Source organism: Fragaria vesca, linkage group LG4 (genome assembly GCF_000184155.1).
Source record: "Fragaria vesca subsp. vesca linkage group LG4, FraVesHawaii_1.0, whole genome shotgun sequence".
NCBI classification, from domain to species: Eukaryota; Viridiplantae; Streptophyta; class Magnoliopsida; order Rosales; family Rosaceae; genus Fragaria; species Fragaria vesca.
The window spans coordinates 14176666-14192511 of NC_020494.1; the positions used below are offsets into that span (position 1 = coordinate 14176666).

Here is a 15846-nt window from a genome sequence, read left to right on the forward strand (position 1 = left end):
TTTGGTCTTGTCTCTGTGTAAGGTAGGATTCTCATCCCTTTGGTATTTTCGAATTCAGTTCTTGAGATATCAATTACCTTGATCCTTGATTCTTATTTTTGTTCAATTATATGTTTCCTATGATTAATTATACAGTAGTATTTGGACTTCGAATTCACAGACCTGGTTAGATATCAGAGTTAGTTAGAATTTCATTTTGTTTTGTTTAGAAGTCGTAGTGATTGCAGCTCTAAAAGAATGGTGTTCTTGAGATGTTCTTGAGTTGGGTGTCCAAATCAGATTTTGGATCTTTTTGATTCATTGTTGGTTGTGTTTAGGAACATCTTAGAGCTCTGGAAATGTTGTCTAACTATTTTGAAGCTTTATAATCTCTTTTACTACTCCATAAATCGAATCAAAGTCTTCAAATTCGAAATTTCGTGTTGCTGGAAATTTTCCAGAAAAGTGCAGAAAACCATGATTTCGGACCAACTTTACAACATCATAACTTTTAGCTCAGTTCTTTGTTTTCGATTCCAAAAGTGGTATTGTAAACTTCATATATCCCTTTATATACGTACCAAATTTCGTTAGTTTTGGGTTACTTTTGGTATGTGAAAATTCTTGCCCAAATCTGTCACTTACACAGCTATATCTGTTTTTACTGGTGCATATCAGTAGACTTTCGAAATTCATAACTATTTCTAGAAAAATCATTTTCAGGTGAATCAACTTCTAAGATCTTCATTAGGATGTCTAGTTTATTTCCTTAGAGGACCACGAAGTTAAAATTCTTTATGGTTTTACCTAGATTCCATTGTGAAAGGGACTGGGTCAGGAAACTGTTTTGGTACTAGTTGTGTTAAGATGGATTACTTGTGGTTTACTTCGAATCCTTTGTTTGTTAAAGTGTCCAGACAGTAAATTGCTTAATGTTACGACATTAAGTTATATTTTTTTGGCAATTGAAAGTTCCTTGTGTTGAGTTGCTTTAAGGTAGTTACTAACTTTGTATGTACTTTACCATTTGGTAAGGTTCCGAGGAGGTCGTTGGTGATCCACAAGAGTAGGCAATGGAGCTAGAGCTCGGGTTTGCGCTGCGCAATTCGAGATAGGGTTTGATGGGGTGTTTGTTTTATGTTGTGATTATGCTTGAATTGTTTTGGCTATTGTTGGAGTTGTTTGACATTGATGTGTGTGATATTGTTGGCATTGTTTGATATTGAACTGTTCTTTTGACTTAGATATATGATCATTGGAGATTATGCTTATTGATTTGATTATGATATGCTCATATGTGAAAGCATGTTCTATTTGATTTATTATTACATGACATTGTGGGAAAAGTGAGTACATGATGGAAGTTGAAAAATGAATGAGTTCTTAGGATTGTATGGGATATTGCTATTAGGAAATCGTTTGTGTAGTTGAGTTTCCTCATGGGGCATCCAAGACCTACGGTAGCCCACATGTGCACGAAGAGGGGAGTGAAGCCCCATCGACGTCGGAGTCGATAAAACTATCTAATCGGGTTTCGGGTTTGAAGACCATGAGTATAACAAGATGACTAACAAATGAGAAGAGTTTTATGAGGGTGATGTGAAGTGGGAAGAGTTGAGTCGAACATTGCATACTTGCATTCTTAATATGTTTATTTGTTTCGTTGCCATTGTTGCGATGTGCTATATTTATTTATCTAGTATTGTTAAGTGTAGCTCACCCCATTCAAACCCATTGCAGGTGTTTTCTCGAAGTGTTTTGGAAATCTTATAATGCAAATTAGAACCTTCTTGCTTTTGTTTGTAAATAGAGATTGAATAAAGAATAGACGTTATGAGGAGTAACGCTATTCTTGTTTTGGTTTGTTTGCTGTTTGTTTGTAAATACTTTAAATCTGTGTGCTTTTAGCACCCTTTTTAAAGGTTTGTAATATAAATAAAGGTGCGATCGTTTCTTTTCTTACGTCATGTAATGATATCAGTCTCATTTTAATTATGGATATTAAACTGTCTGTAATTAGAATGTGATTCACATCTCAACTCAAGATTATACCTTTACTTGAGTTGGGGTGTGACCGACTCATGACTTGGAGTTAGCAGCAGTTGTTCATGCTTTGAAGACTTGGAGACATTATTTGTATGGTGAACGATTCGAGCTCTTTTCCGATCATAAAAGCTTGAAGTATATTTTCACTCAAGAGGAGCTCAATTTGAGACAAAGACGTTGGATGGAGTATCTTGACCTATAAAACTATAGGATCTTTTATGCGTGTTGCATATTATGTCCATCATTTGATGTAACGACATATTAATTGGTCGCATGATTTTCTAGGTATCAATAGGTGTCTAAGACTTTGAAAGTCTGATCAACAAATCTTCCTCTCCAAAGATGCAGAACAACATATATTCTTCCTTTTTCTTCTTTTCCTTTGGAGACAAAAACACGTACTTAGTACGTTCCCTAAAATCCAGTTTATGGTTCTAGGCTCTTAGATTATCGAGTTGTTGTTAGAAGTAATTAAACCAGGCCCATCATGGCAACCTTGGCGATCTTAGTTGTACTTTGGTACTTGCCAAAATCCGACACCGCATTGATGAACCTCCGCCTCAACTCACACACCATGACGTCGTCCATACCATGTCGTCATGAGTCAGCCTCCCAAACCACGCTTCCACGACCCATATTGTCCTTAAACTAGATTTCTTGAACTATCATTGCACAACCCTTGCCTCAATTGAAACAAGAACTTGATGGCTTCGAAAGGTCCTCTGAACACTTTGTAACCACAACCACCAAAACTCAAAGGCGACCATCAGAATTATTGCTAAGACAACCCTGCAAAAACTATGATCCAACAACTCCAAACTAAGAGCTACCCAATACCCATGCAATCTTTCAAATCGTGTTCAGCAACCAAGTCATGTAACGTCGGCAAGGCTAGCAAGGCTAAAGACTAGCCTAGACTAGGATCGTCGCAGGACGAGATCAGCCCGGCCTTGAGGGGTGCAAGTTGAGGCAGCCACCTTAGGCCACCGGTTCTCGGCGGGCCTCCGATTATTGAAATCTGTATAAATTGTATATAGCCGATATATATTTTGTTTGCTAATAATTAAGATCAGAATTGGATTACTCCAGCAGATGGCTTGTTTGACAGATTCGAGTACCAAGGATAAACACATTATTTTTGTTTCTATGTCTGTTTATTTACTTTAGTAAGGGCCTAGTGCCTTCTTTTTTTTTCCTTTACCTCCTCCATAACAAAAACGCAGGCCCTTTCTTCTTCATATCTATCAAAACCATCATTTCCTTGTAGTCTTCTACATAGATCAACTACAAATCAAAATTAATTTTACTTCTATTACATACATATGTTTGTGAGGCCACAGTTTTATTCTTCGCCTCAAGCAGTTACAATCTGTAGACCGGCCCTGAACGAGAATTGTTTCTCGTATTCATAGTCTCGTTACTTCTTTTTTTTTTGATAGGAAAAGAAATATAATTAGATAGAGGTGCTTCTAACGCACCTAATGTTCACAACATCAAAGGTAAGGGCTGAAAACACCTCTGGGGGAACACACTCCTCCCACAGGTTTATATTATCAACCCTGTGACCAAGATTGGCCAAAGTATTAACCATGAAATTAACTTCCTTAAATACATGCTTGAATTTAACAAACTCAAAGAAACTACTGAAAGTCTCGTTACTTCGTTAGTAAGGAATCCACTGCCTGAAAGACTTGTAAGAATCACCCGCTTAAAAAAAAAGCCTTTCACAAATGCAGCACGTGTGGATAATCTAGCGGTCTTCATGTCCTTCTGTCTTGAAAGAATGTTCGAAGAGGACAAAGAGTTGTTTCCTTGTTGGGTGTAGTGCGACTGAAACTCCTATACGCATAACGACACTCCAAACCCCGCAACCCCTCCCATGTCCTCCTCCTTCAATCCCCGGCAACCATCCCCATGCCCTTCACCACCAATCATGAAGAAACCCAACCTCTCCGATTCACCTCCATCACAACAACAACAACAACGACAAGACCCAAAGCCTCCGTTGGTCCTCCAATTGCCCAACCACATCACAGTCGAGATCTTCTCCAAGCTCCCCATCACCACTCTCATCCAATGCCGCTGCGTCTGCCGCTCCTGGCGCCGCTCTCTCTCCGACCCGCACTTCGCCAAATACCTCCTCTCCCTCACTCCCCCTTCGCTCCTCATCAAGCACCGCCGCACCTTCTTCTTGGTCGACCCCTCCCCCAAAACGGCGTCGTTATCAAGCTCGCCGAGGACCCTTCTTTCCTCAGCCCTCACCTCGAAGTCGTCGGCTCCTGCAACGGCTTGCTCGCCGTCAGGTACAACGTCTGTCAGTTCTACATTTCGAATCCCATTATTGGTGACTTCTTCAGTCTTCCTAGGCCGAGGGGTGATATCAACTGTTCATTTGTTTGGGGTTTTGGGTTTAGTCCTGTGAGTAGTGTGTATAAGTTGGTTATGGTTTCGATTCCGAGGAAAGGGACTGAGGGTGTGGTGGAAGTGAGGGTTTTGAGTGTTGGCTCTGGGGTTTGGAGGAGCATTGGCAGTTCTGTGTATCCCTTTTGGATTCAGTCGTCCGGGGTTTGTATTAATGGAGTTATTCATTGGATTGTTGGGACTGGCAAGCTGAGGCTGAGGCTGGAGGATTGTTTTGTGATCTATGCACTTGATGTCGAAAGTGAGTGTTTTCAAGAGTTTCCACTACCGCGTGGTACCTTCCATACCGGGAAGGTTGAGCTGGAGCTTGGTGTTTTGCAAGGTTGTCTCACTGTAAATGCTTGTTACAAGAATACAATCAGTGTTTGGGTGATGAAGGAGTATGGTGTTGAACAGTCTTGGACTAAAGAGTATGTTATTAAAAACAAGGCTAAAGGCACATTTCGTTCTCATCCAGATATACCTCGAGTATTGAGAGTTACGGAGGAGGGGCAAGTATTGTTGTTTTTAAAGCATGATCTGCAGGCTCATAATCTTGGTGATCGGGGCCTTTTCAGGCTTGAGCTTGACAGGATGCCGTTGGTGGTTCACGGGGCGTGTGTTCATATTCCGAGCTTTGTTTCACTCAAACATGCCATTGCCGGTTAGAGTTCAGAGGTAGTGTATAACTTTTTATTTGAACCTAGTTAATCATTGTGTCTTTCTGTCTATGAGCATTTCAAACTTTGAAATGATTTTTGATACTAATAGGATGTTAAAGCAGTCTAGTTATGTTTAACTTGGCCAGTGAAATAGAGATTAATTCTTTGACATTGAATTGTTTTAGTACATCTTCCCACTTAAGATTATCAAGACATAAAATAAGCCTTTATAACAAGTTGCAAAAGGGAGATTTGTTACACGTTATACGATATTCTAAGAATGTCGTGGTTATTCAAACTTGCAAGTACGAGCCAATTCTTTTTATGAAAGGTTTGTGTTTATGAGTTGGACATGTATTGAGAAGAATTTACAGCTATATCTTTTATATGTAGCTAAATTGCGATTCCCTTTAATGGGTGAAAGAATGGTACATATTTCTATGGGAGAGACCCTCATTCTATACATTTGCCATAATCATTTTTGTATTAATAAGGTTGCATTCACAGTTGAATTTGTGATTAGCTCATAGGCTTCTTGAGTTCTTATTGCCTTGGTATGTAATCTTCTAAAAGTAATAGTTAAACTTTTCTTCAGAATAAAACTTGCTAGGTATTCACATGATTATTTCGCATTTTGCTTTATGTTCCCTAGTATTAGTGGGAGTGGCTTTACATATGGTCTATTCCCCTAGCTTTCAACTAGCTTACCAATATGCAGTGCTGCTTCTTATTTCAGTAATGGCACAGTTTTGTTGAATTTATGATTCCCTGGATGTGAAATTCACTAGGTTTGGGATAAGTTGCAACTACCTATTCTAACGCTCCTTTTTTGTTGTGGATGTATGGCCTTCTTTGGCTTCTTCCACCTCTTAAATTTCTGAATATGAAAAAACTTAAAACATATTTGCCCTTGAATCTAGAACTGCAGGGCAGCTGAATTATAGGGAATCCACCTTAAGCACTTAAACTAGGTTAAAGGAAAAGGATATTATTTGCTTGAATGTGTTTAGTACAAGTAAAACACTGCTTCTAGGGTTCATATAACAACTTTTAGATTTGGCATGTTGGACCAAGAGTATTGTCTTGGTGTGTCTTTCTCTTTCGATCATTAGGTTGCTTGTAAATTACCCAAAAATATGTTGCTATTATTTACCATTTAACTATTTCCGCAGCCCTTACAAGGAAAAAAAAAACCTGATACTGTCGGCAGCATAGCTTGAAGTTTTTTGTCAAACCTAGTTACAAATTTCATTCTTCCATGCTTTGTGCCATTTGGAAGCCATTTTGTGGGAGTCCTTTCCGTTTCAATCTCTAACAATTGAGTACCATTGACTTGGAAATAATTTTGAATTATTGTTTCAATATTTGTTATCTTACACAGCCAACATAAATTGGGGAGTGCCTATTAGCCATAAGGTTCTTATGTTTTATTGTTTTATTTTTTGCGTGTTTCTTGTAAAATAAAATATAGTGGTGTGCAAAGGAAGCATGAATGTAAAAATTTGTATTTATTTGTTTTTAAGTTTGCTTTCTGTTATTGTTGATGACTTTAGGCTTATGCCATTTCTCTTCCAATTTGGTTGATAAAATGGTTTATCTTGACATATGATGGTAACGATGCAGGGGATATCATAAAGAAGCAACTACCCTGGAGACATTACTAGGAGTTGCACAAGGCTATAACGGTTTAGAATCGCGATGTCATGTAATTCGGAGAGAGAGGTGATTATAAAGTTAGATTCTTTAGTTATGTGGGAGAGACTCTTGACCAGTGACAATTTGAGGTGATTGAAAACATGTAGTCTGTCATTTGGGGGGTGATGAACCGTATTCTGAAACTTCTTGTAACTGGTTTCAATTATGTGGGGTAAGGCCTTTGCTCTAAGTCTAACTAGGAGTGACCCCTAGCTCCAACTAGCATAATCTAGCAAATCTAATTTCTGTATCTAATCCAAATTGCTCATAATTATGATTATGTTCTAAGTTTCTAACTCTATTCACTGTAATGGTATTGGCCTTATATTGATGCAGCAAAGCTCTGGTATGAATATGCATGTGTGTACGCACGTTTCATCATGGTGTTGCCTAAAATCTTTATTTTCAGTCTCTTTTTCTTCTTCTTATAATTTGACTGTTTCATCATTATATCATACTTACAGGAAGGAATTGAGTGTGACACTTAGACGTTTCGGAAGATTCAGAAGTAGGTATTCCCAAGGGAAACAAGAACTACATATAAACTATAAACTTTCAAGAAGTCTGGTATATATTCTGTTAGTTGCTCATGGATGCTTTTCTGGAATTTAGCCCCTCACTCGTGCTTAGCCCTTTTTTCGATCATCTTTCTTTTTAACTTTGGTTCTTTGGATTGGCAACTCCAATTGTTAAGTCTTATTTGGGTTGCCAAACTCATTTTGACACCCCTTTGCAGCATCCATATTGCATCCCATTACCCATCTTTGAAAATGAGGTGCCATATCAAGATGCTGCTTCAGTCTTTTTTTTGTTTTATAGATATATATATATGAGAAAATATATATGTTTTACAGTCGGGGAAAAGACACTGTTGCAAACATCCATAATTCTTTGTATGGTTTCAATTTCCTTTGTTTTATATGAACTTATAATAGCTTTTAGAAGCAAAACGTGACAGTGATGAGCATATGGGTTGATGAAGAGCACATGGTGATAGACCACACATGGTGATGAACTTATAATAGGTTTTAAGAGCATCTCCAACTCTTGGTCTAAAACATATAATAGGTTTAAGATTTGTAAAATCTTATTTTTACTCACCGTTCAAGTTGAGTTAAAATAGGATTTGCAGGTATCTTCTCCTCCCATGATCGATCACAAGATAAAACGTCTAGGCTACTCGGAACTTTTTGCACCAACATTTATGCTTTTTAGACATGGTAGGTATGAGGCATCAAAACGTTGGTACCTTTACCAAGCAGGAGACGTCATTCCACATAACTCTCTGCATTTTGTATCATCTTTTATAGATTTCTAGTTCTTATTCTGCCCCAACTTTTCATCAAGCTAACTTTATGGCTCACTTTTTAGATTTTCATGTTTGTATGGCTCACTTTTTAGATTTTCATGTTTGTATTAACCTTCAGAACGCTGGAATTATGTATGCTATTTGCAACTACACCCACTGGGGGAGTCCGGGGGTTATAAAGAAAAGAGTTTTCACGTCTTTCACCTTCTACCTCTAATCTCCTATCTACTACAGTAATACTCCGCTACGCTGCGAAGCGCCTCCGCTTCATTTCATCGATGAAGAAAACCAAACTTTCCCGCCACCACCAACCACCCAACATTGACATCCCTCCAAACCAAGAACCTCAAGAAGAAGAAGGAGAGCATCACATTCTCAAACTGCCAAACCGCGTTGTGCTAGAGTTCTTCTGCAAGATCCCAACAAAATGGCTCGCCCAATGCAAGTGTGTGTGCAAGTCTTGGCGCCGGTTGCTCTCCGACCCTCATTTCACCAAAGCCCTCCTTGCACGAACACCCACTTACCTTCTGCTCCGAGACACTTGTTACGTCAAGAGCCTGGTCATCTTCGACTTCGAAAAAGCCTCCAACAGAAAAATGTCGGACTTCTACGACGTGCCCAAAACCCAAGACGACTGCTTGGCCAAGCTCTCCGGAGACCCGAATGGCCTCATCTCCATGGAGGCCGTGGTCATCGGTTCATGCAATGGCTTCCTCTGCATACACAATGACTGGCCTGACCCTTGGCGTCTTTACATCTACAACCCCATTACTGGTGAGTCTCTGACTCTTCCGACCCCTAAGATGAGATGCTCGTTTTTTTGTGGGTTGGGGTATAGTGCTGTAAGTGATGTGTACAAAGTTGTCACAAGTATCCGAGTGATGGTCCTGATAATAAAAGGGAGGTGAAGGTCATGACTGTTGGCTCTGGGGTTTGGAGAAGCATTGGGGACCTGGGGTTCAATATTTTGAAAGATTCTGATACAAATGGGGTGTTTCTTAATGGATTTCTTCACTGGGTTGGTGAGTCTCGCAATGGTTCTGTTTCGATATTTGCCTTTGATGTCGAAAATGAGCGCTTTCTGGAGTTGCCAACACCTCCAAGTGCTTCAGAATTCAAGACCATTAGAATCTTCAATGGTTGGCTGTCCGTATTTGTTAAAAGCCGAGGTGTGATCAGTGTTTGGGTGATGAAGGATTATGGTGTTGAGGGGTCTTGGACAAAAGAGCTTGAAATTGAAAAGGCAGGTGATTCTCGAATCTTGATGTCTACAAAGAAGGGGCAAGTGGTGATGGTACGTCATTGGGAAATTCACACTTATGATCTTGGAACAAAGAGATATACATGGATTCCTGTGAATGGGTTACCATTAGTGTTTCAAGAAATTGCACATACTCCCAGCTTTGTTTTGCTGAAAGACATCGTCAAGGGTTAGAATCAAAGGTAATATATGCTAAACAAAAGTGCAGTCAGCAATTTTATTTTTCTTGCTATGTGCAAATTCAGAATTCAATTCATTTTAATTACTGATTACTGATGAGTTGATGTGGTTATGTTCACTTATTGTAGATAGTTTCTCTTTGGTGTTAACTTGTCTCCCTTCACTTTTGGTTACTTCTTCTTTTCCTGGTTTTGTTATTCTTGAGGTAAGTGGCAAATCATGTGTTGTAGGAGAGTTGGCTATTCTCATTCTCTTTCAAATCAGAGGCTGATGTGTATCAGTAATATATTAAGTTGGACTAGCCATCATCTTTTTTGTCTTGTGATACTAACTGATGGATGTTTGTACTAACAAATCTATCTAGTTACCAAGTTATTTATACTGAAATTCACTAGTAATATGATAGTTTAGCTTTGTGTCGGTATTACGGAAGTTGGATCAGTAAAAAGACTTCCATTTGACAGAGTTTAGCCAAATATCATATATTCCATGAGTAGGAACTAATAATTAGGTAGAAGATTATATTTCTACCAATATTTGATCAATGACTGGTTGATAATTCCCCGGCATTGCTTCAATTTCTATAATTATTTTGAGCACTGTTCTATTGAGAAGATGATTGACTATTAGTTAGAAGTATTTTAATTACCAAGAAGTCTTGGTCATGCTATAGTCGCTGTGATGTTTTTGCAAAAGCTTGTAGATTTAGATTATGTTTAGGTTCACTGGTTTGTTATTTTTATTAGAATGTTGTGATGTTAGATGTGGTCTAAATCTAGGAGTTTTGAGGCAGGAATGGAGCTTTTGCAATTTGCAAAGATTGAAATATCCTTTTAGGCTTCTAGCTGATATTTTCGGATCCAATGAACTTTCAATGAGCAGGAAGTAGGAAACTTGCAGCATTCTCGTTCCAAATAAATTAGATATGAGATTTGGCGGCTGGAGAGTTTTTTTGGGAGACTTTTCTTGTAAATCTTTATCGAGTCTTTTGTTCGGGAACTCTGTTATTTTCTGAACATGTTCCCTTCTAATATATAGAATGCTAAAAGTACTCTCTTGTCTAGAGTCTGTTAGTTATGATGTGGTTCAGAGGAGGTGAAATTCATGTTATCTTGGCCACATTGGTTACTTGTGTGTAAGGAATGCTGGGGAAAGTATTCATCAGTTTCTCATTTAGTGTCCAGTGTCCTCATGTTTATGGATAAAAATATACAGGAAAGCGAGTTTAGGTTGGGATTCTTCGAGTTTAGGAGGTCATTTGATAATGGGAAGGCTCAGCTGGTAGATCAGTTATGGGAGGCGGTCTGTTGTGACCTCTATTGTGGGCCATTATACTATAGAGCCCAGGAAGTCTTTTTCTGCTGTTTTGGGAACTTCTGCTTAGGTTGTATAGTTGTTGCCTTGTTACATATGTTTGATAATAGTTTCATTTCTCACAAGAGAAAATAAGAAGTTTCATGCATTGGTAATTTTCTTTTTCATAGTGACCGATATTGCTAGTTTCAGGGATGACCTTGTAATAGAGATTAAGTGGTTTGCGTTCTTGTTATCCATAGGTGATTTTCGCTTATTAACTACTGCATATTGTTTAATATGATTTCAGGAATTGACGTGCTAGACTAAGGCATCCAAGGAGCTTAAGAAGAAACATGATGTTGTCCATATTCAGTGGGACAAGAACTATTGTTGAAGCTCCGGACAAAATATTGTTATGTTGTTCCTTATGTTTGTTTTGTGACGGTTTACCCTATCTTTTTTTGCTTAGGCCTTTCCTAATAGAGTATTATTAGGACGTTCCTTCTGCTACGAGTTCTTTGGCTTTGTAATATGTTGCTGTAGTTTATACGAATGTTTCAGAATAAGTGTTGACTTTTTATTCTGTTGGTAATGGTTTTGGAAAATCATAATGGCGTGAACATATATGGAAACAGAAATTGCTGACCACCTATCGATAAAAAGTGTATGTGTAGTAGCCAATGCAAGGCCAATGGGAGAGATTAATGTAGCATGTTGCTGCACAGAGGTTGACATCCCCAGTGGTTAATTGTTGGAGTTGAACTTAAATGACCTTAGAGATGTCTTCTTCTCCTTTCAATTATTTTGAACAGTTGAACTATATTACAAAGTAAAACTACAGAGTTTTCCGGTAAGTTTGAACCTGCAAAGTTTCTTCTTCTAGCTTTTAGAGATGAATATATTGGAGCATTGGTGCATCATTCAGGCTAACGGAGATGTACGTGGTGGATCATAAGGCAGATTATTGAACTGGCATTATGAGGCAAATCTAGGTCTTTACATTAAATATATCATGTGGGATTTATGGAGGTAAAGGGCATAACATAACGACCTGTATGTCAAAGGACCAAGTTATCAGCACTCAATACTCAACAGTACTACTAGTGTGACCAAACTCTCTCTTTCAGACAAATCGGGTATTTGATTTCGTTTCTTGTTGTAGGAGCAAGAGACTGTTCAAGCTGAATAGCTGATGCAGCAGATCCAGGGAATATGCAAGCTGATAGATGAACAAAAACAGGTATTAATCAATAAGTTGCTTCATTAACAAGATGATTAGTCCAGGGTTGTTTGTTAACTATATGAATTTATTTCACAGTTTAGTGCTTCCACGGGAATACAAGCAATTTCGGATTTGACTCTTCATTTTTTGCTTCAGCCCAAGTCATTGGGAGGTTCTTTTGTGCTCCAAGACAGTGTGTTCTTTTGGTGTATAAGGGGTGTTACTTCTGTACTATCAGTAATTAATTTATGAAAGTTCTATCTTTTCATGCTGAAGAATAATCTTTAATTTGTTTAATTCTGTTGTTTGTACTGGTTTTCAGAAATCATGTATAATGGCGTGAGCTTGTATTAAAAGAGGAAGAAAAACAGAGAGAGAGAGAGAGAGAGAGAGAAAGGATTAATTTCCCAATGGTGTTCTGAAGCTCCTGAAAGCCTCCTTATATTAGGATTAACAATTTCAGTTATCAGGTTAATTCAATGGTGTTCACGATAGATATATAGTTCAGCTACCTGTACAGATTAGGAAAGATAAGGATTGACTTGGATAAGCTTCCTAGTAAGACATGGTATATGTGTCAAAACTTTTTCCTTTCAGGAATAGGATAACATCTCCTGTAATGAGAAGGTTTCTCACTTTCTCCCGTGATGACAAGGATTGCTTATCTATAGTACCAATGGGATTATAATTGGTGCCTATAAATACGGATGGTAACCATGGTATATGCAATAAAATCAGATAGAAGAGTGTGTGCATATATCTTTTGGGTGAGAGTGTTTTTAGAGAATTCTGTGAGCTTTGGGTGTACAAAGGTGCCATAATGTCGACAAAGGGGTTGATTGTAGCCAGAGAAAAACCTTTTCAGCAAACTAAGAACGTATCTACTCCAATGCGTGTTCCCATGAGGAGGCCTGGCCTTGGATCTAGAGGCCAAAGGATTCCACTTCTTACCAACCATTTCCAGGTAGGAATGAACAAATCCAAAGATGACTTTTACCACTATAGTATTGCTATGCAATATGATGATGGTACTCCAGTTGATGGGAAATGTGTTGGACGCAAAGTTCTTGATAAAGTTAAAGAGGTTTACGGCAAGGAGCTAGCATACAAAGAATTTGCTTATGATGGAGAGAAGACCTTGTTTACTGGTGGACAACTCCCTCATAAAAGACTTGAATTCATGATAGTACTGGATGACATATCAGCGAGCACGTCTGGGGGCTCTGGACGCCAAGAGAGGGAGGGTAATAGGAAGAGAGTAAAGCAGTTCTTTCGATCCAAAAAAATAAAGGTGCAGTTCAACTTGGCTGCTATAATCCCAATGCAAGCTATTGCGAACGTCTTACGAGGTCAGAACTCTGGCCAGTTTCAGGAAGCAGTTAGAGTTCTTGACATTATCCTAAGGCAGAATGCAGCAAAGCAGGGTTGTCTCCTTGTTCGACAGTCTTTCTTCCATAACAGCCCGAGGAACTTCATAGAGGTTGGAGGAGGCGTGTTAGGCTGTAGGGGTTTCCATTCAAGCTTCCAGGCCACGCAAGGCGGCCTGTCTCTCAATATGGATGTATCCACTACAATGATTCTAAAGCCTGGTCCTGTTGTGAATTTCCTCATGGAGAACCAACATGTCAGAGATCCTTACCAGATTGATTGGTACAAGGCTAAGAGGATGCTGAAAAATCTGAAGATTGTGACCTATGCCTCCAAGAAGGAGTACAAAATCACTGGATTGAGTGATAAACCCTGCAGACAGCAGATGTTCTTTTTGAAAGCAAAGCGAGGAGACTATGGAGATGGAGTAGAGATCTCAGTTTATGAATATTATGCTCAGTATAAGCAGATGCCGTTACGCGATTCAGCAAACTTTCCATGCATTAATGTTGGAAAACCAAAGAAACCAACCTACTTTCCTCTTGAGCTTTGTGAATTGGTTTCTTTGCAACGCTATACCAAGTCCTTATCTAATGTCCAAAGGGTTTCACTAGTGGAGAAGTCTAGGCAGAAGCCGCCGGAGCGAATGTCAACTTTGCGTGATGGACTGAGGAGTAGTAAGTATGAGGAAGACATGATGCTTCGGTCTGCTGGAATATCGATTAGTACAGAGCTCATGCCGGTTGAAGGTCGTGTGTTGTCAGCTCCAAAGTTGAGAGTGGGAAATGGGGATGTCATTTTTCCTAGGAATGGCAAATGGAATTTCAACAATAAAACGCTAGTACATCCTGTAAAACTAGAACGGTGGGCTGTTGTGAACTTCTCTGCTCGCTGCGACATTCCGTACCTGGTGGACACTATGATGAGGTGTGCAGACATGAAAGGAATTTCCATGGATCCTCCATTTGATGTGTTTGAAGAGAATGTTCAGTACAGACGTCAGTCAGCTCCGGTTAGAGTAGAAAAGATGTTCGAATACGTTAAGTCCAAACTTCCAAGGCCACCGCAGTTATTGTTGTGCATTCTTCCAGAGAGGAAGAATTCCGAGCTATATGGTCCATGGAAAAGGAAGAACCTTTCGGACAATGGGATTGCAACACAGTGCATTGCACCTACGAAAGTGAACGATCAATACATCACCAATGTGCTTCTGAAGATAAATGCAAAGCTAGGTGGAATGAACTCCTTGCTAACTGTGGAGCATGTTCCTTCTCTACCCTTGGTTTCCAAGTCCCCCACTATGATATTAGGGATGGATGTGTCACATGGCTCACCTGGGCAGTCATATATGCCTTCTATTGCAGCAGCGGTCAGTTCTAGGCACTGGCCTTTGATTTCTCGTTACCGAGCTGCCGTTCGTACTCAGTCACCAAAAACCGAGATAATTGCTAATCTTTTCAATCCAGTGTCTGATAAAGTGGACAAAGGCATAGTCAACGAACTTTTGCTAGACTTCTACAACACTTCAAACCACAGGAAACCAGAGCAGATTATTATCTTCAGGGATGGAGTGAGTGAATCAGAGTTCAACCAAGTCTTGAATCTGGAATTGGATCAGATTATTAAAGCCTGCAAGTTCATTGAAGAGAGCTGGTCGCCGAAGTTCATGGTTATTATTGCACAAAAGAGACATCATACAAAGTTCTTTCAGGCTGGTGGTTCAGCAGATAATGTTCCCCCCGGGACTATCGTCGACAACAAAGTCTGTGATCCAAAGAACAACGATTTCTACATGTGTTCTCATGCTGGGACGCTTGGAACAAGTCGGCCTACTCATTATCATGTTCTATATGATGAACTTGGCTTTTCAGCTGATGACTTGCAAGAACTTGTGCATTCTTTGTCATATGTTTATCAAAGGAGCAGCACGGCCGTGTCTCTAGTTGCCCCAGTATGCTATGCCCATCTAGCAGCAGCACAGATGAGTCAGTTCATCAAGTTTGATGAAATGTCAGAGACTGGCTCAAGCCGAGGTGGTGTTACTTGTGCTGGACCTGTGCCAGTGCAGGAAATACCTAGGCTACATAAAAACGTCGTCAATTCCATGTTCTTCTGTTGATAGACGATTAGGATCTGTTAGGTACTTAGGTTGTAACTTTAGCTACTTATTTGAATTTGTAACCAGCTACATGTACTTGCTTTTTACAAGCTTTTTCACAATGAATAATGTAACACTAGCTTTTCAATTCCTAAATCAAAAAAGTACAAATTCTCCATGGCATATTAATTGTGTCTTGCTTTCTCCATCTATTGTGCTTTCAAATCTACTTTGCTAGATTGTAAAACTTGCAGGGTTCTTGTTTCATACTGGAATTGAAGGATGTCAGGTGACCAACTAAGAAGAGAGAACAATCCATTGAATAATCTT

The 15846-nt window shown here is 39.2% G+C and overlaps 3 protein-coding genes across 3 annotated transcripts; all 3 read left to right on the forward strand.

The window, feature by feature from the left end:
- Positions 1 to 3817: 3817 nt before the first annotated feature.
- Positions 3818 to 7162, forward strand: LOC101314268 (F-box/kelch-repeat protein At3g06240-like). Its single transcript, XM_004296970.1, has 2 exons — positions 3818 to 5103; positions 6711 to 7162. Exon 1 carries the CDS (start codon positions 3940 to 3942, stop codon positions 5092 to 5094), a length of 1155 nt encoding a protein of 384 aa, XP_004297018.1. The 5' UTR covers positions 3818 to 3939; the 3' UTR covers positions 5095 to 5103; positions 6711 to 7162.
- A 1207-nt stretch (positions 7163 to 8369) lies between these two features.
- Positions 8370 to 8999, forward strand: LOC101304183 (F-box/kelch-repeat protein At3g23880-like). The gene has a single exon (XM_004298169.1). It carries the CDS (start codon positions 8370 to 8372, stop codon positions 8997 to 8999), a length of 630 nt encoding a protein of 209 aa, XP_004298217.1.
- A 3871-nt stretch (positions 9000 to 12870) lies between these two features.
- LOC101304475 (protein argonaute 4A-like) lies at positions 12871 to 15537 on the forward strand. The gene has a single exon (XM_004298170.1). The coding sequence runs from the start codon at positions 12871 to 12873 to the stop codon at positions 15535 to 15537; it is 2667 nt and encodes an 888-aa protein (XP_004298218.1).
- Positions 15538 to 15846: the final 309 nt, after the last annotated feature.